This window comes from Mobula birostris, unplaced genomic scaffold (assembly GCF_030028105.1).
Source record: "Mobula birostris isolate sMobBir1 unplaced genomic scaffold, sMobBir1.hap1 scaffold_689, whole genome shotgun sequence".
NCBI lineage: Eukaryota > Metazoa > Chordata > Chondrichthyes > Myliobatiformes > Myliobatidae > Mobula > Mobula birostris.
The window spans coordinates 81,840-84,685 of NW_027278408.1; the positions used below are offsets into that span (position 1 = coordinate 81,840).

Sequence of the window (2,846 nt, forward strand, 5' to 3'; positions counted from 1 at the left end):
ATCGGTCGGCAGTACGGGCCGCTTAGAGAGAAACCAGGAGCTGGAGATGAGCAAGATGACCGAGACAGACGTGGAAGCGGGGCTGAAGGATGTGGAGCTGAACGAGGTGGAGACGGAGCCCGAGAAGCTGCCGATGAACTCGGATGGCGGGGGCGACAGCAACGGCGCGCTGAAGGCCAAGGAGGCCGAGCCCGAGGTCGAGCAGGCTTTCACCGGCTTGAGCAAGGAGGAGCTGCTGAAGGTGGCCAACACGCCGGGCTGGGTGCGCCTCCGCTGGGCGCTGTTGCTGCTCTTCTGGGTCGGCTGGCTGGCCATGCTGGCCGGCGCCATCGCCATCATCGTGCAGGCGCCCCGCTGCAAGGCGCTGCCCGACCTGCGCTGGTGGCAGTGCGGGCCCGTCTACCAAATCCAGGTCGGCGCCTTCCAGGACACGCGGGGCCGCGGCCAAGGAGACCTGGCCGGTGAGTCGGGCCGGTCTGTGATTGGGGGTCTCCGGGGTGACGGGCCCACGTGAGTGGTGGGGTTTGGGCATTGTGATTGGGGGCTGAGTGTCTCCCCGGTGATGGGCCCACGTGGGTGGTGGGGTTTGGGCATTGTGATTGGGGGCTGAGTGTCTCCCCGGTGATGGGCCCACGTGGGTGGTGGGGTTTGGGCATTGTGATTGGGGGCTGAGTGTCTCCCCGGTGATGGGCCCACGTGGGTGGTGGGGTTTGGGCATTGTGATTGGGGGCTGAGTGTCTCCCCGGTGATGGGCCCACGTGGGTGGTGGGGGTTTGGGCATTGTGATTGGGGGCTGAGTGTCTCCGGGGTGATGGGCCCACGTGGGGAGTGGTCCTGTTTTTTCTTGGGGGTGAGAGGACTGGGGCTCTGATTGGGGGTGACGTGGGGATTGTACGAAGGTAGCGGCCATATCATTGGGGGATAGGGGGGACCTTGGGGATTGGAGGAGTCTTTCCCACTGGGGGGGAGACGACGTCTTGGGTTTGGGGTGATTTCCCCCCTATTTACGTCACACGCACCCTCCCGCTGCTGATTGGGCGGCCTGGGGAGTTGGAGGGGGCAATCCCCGAGGCCACGTGGGGTGGGGGCTCCCGGTGGTGAAGGGGAATCCTTTCCCATTGTCGGGAGATTACCGGGGGGGGCCGACTCCAGGGAGACGCGGGATTTATTGGGGTCTGTGCACCGGGAGAAGAGGAGATGCTCTACCGGTTGCATCAGCCAGCTTGCGGGGGTGGGGATGTGGCGCTGCCACAAGTTGCATCAGCCGAGAGAGAGGAGGCGGGGCCCGGGTCTGTGAATGACTGGATGCGGAGGGCAGGAGATGTGGGGATCCTCCGCTCTAGGGAGGGTGGGGGTGCAGGGGTATCGGCGGCGCTGATGTGACGGGCCACTCGCAGCCGCAGGGTTACTCGCTGCTGGCGAGGGTGGAATAGGGGAGAGGTGGCCCGTGGGGTGAGTGGTGAATTGGCTTGTGGCCATATGCACAGAGGTACAGCGGGGGGGTGGGGGACTTCGGTTTTATACGTCACCAGTCCACCAAGCAAGAGTTAATTAGTGAGGGGGGGCAAATGAACCTTTGCCTCTTGGATAGGTAGGTGGATGATAGAAAAATGGAGGGTTACGTGGGGAGGGAAGGGTCAGCCAGCACAGCATTGTGGGTTGAAGGGCCTGTACTATTGCACGTTGTGTATTTCTGCACTCCGATCATGATTTTGAAGTGGGGGGGTTCAGTTCACCCTGAGCCAGTTTCATTGCAAGAGGGGGGAGTTCTCACTGCGCTCTCCGTTTTGCGCAGGGGTGGAACAGCGCCTGGAGGAGATCGCTGCCCTCAAGGTGAAGGGCATCGTGATCGGCCCCATTCACCGCAACACCCCGGACCAGATCGGCGAGACCAGGCTGACCGAGATCGACGATGCCTTCGGGGACATGGCTCAGTTCGACAGCTTGCTGAAGGCAGCCCACAGGAAAGGTAACCCGCGGGGTGGTGTTGAGGGAGGCAGGTGGGGGGTGTGGGGGCTCGGCCTGGACCCTGGGGATTCCTGCTCCCTAGTTAGGCCAGTGTGGGACACTAGGGAAGGGTGGGGGGAGAGGGGGTTGGGCGCAGGGTTGATGGACGGACATTGTCTCAATGGGCCAGAGGCCCAGGTTCAATTCCGCCCTGCGTGGAGACAACGTCGTCTCCCTGTGGGCTCCCCACCCTCGGGCTCCTCCTGCTGCTGGCTACTTGGCCAGTTAGTTACCCCGAGTGTGTGAGTGAGCGGGGTGGGATGTGGGATCTGCTGGGAACGCGCAGGAGGAGGAACTTGGCTGGCGGGTCACCGTGAATGGCCAGTTCCTGCGCTGGGTTGGGGGGGAGAGGCGGGGTGGAGGTGTGGCGAGTTGGTGGGCTGACGGGTCAGCATGGAGCAGATGGGCTGAGTGGCCTGGTTTGTGGTCTGGGCAGGTATCAAGGTGATTCTCGACCTCACTCCCAACTACCGCGGGACAGAGAAGTGGTTCGATCTTAGCTTCAACGAGACTGGCGGGGTCCACGACCTTCTGCAGGTACGTCCGCCGTTTTCCAGCCGCGTTTGCGGTCTGCGTCGAATGCCGGTGAACACCGGGCATTCAACCCGCCGTTAACCAACCAGCCGGTGTGCCTTCAGACCGTGAGAGGGAGCCGGGGCACCTGTGTCAGTCTGTGCCGCCACCATCCCTGGTAGTGTTCAGCTGCCGGGGGGGGGGGGGGGGGTGACCCCACTCTCCCCCTCCCCCCCCCCCCCCCCCCCCCCCCCCCACCAATGCCTCCTGACTGGCTGTAAGTTTGACTCTGGCCCACCCCTGTATCGGCAGCACTGACCTGCAGG

At 63.7% G+C, this 2,846-nt stretch overlaps 1 protein-coding gene across 1 annotated transcript; it reads left to right on the forward strand.

Annotated features, from left to right (window-relative positions):
- LOC140193666 (4F2 cell-surface antigen heavy chain-like) lies at positions 1–2,655 on the forward strand. Its single transcript, XM_072250821.1, has 3 exons — positions 1–461; positions 1,796–1,969; positions 2,444–2,655. The coding sequence occupies exons 1-3, from the start codon at positions 47–49 to the stop codon at positions 2,620–2,622; spliced, it is 768 nt and encodes a 255-aa protein (XP_072106922.1). The 5' UTR covers positions 1–46; the 3' UTR covers positions 2,623–2,655.
- The last annotated feature ends 191 nt before the right edge of the window (positions 2,656–2,846 follow it).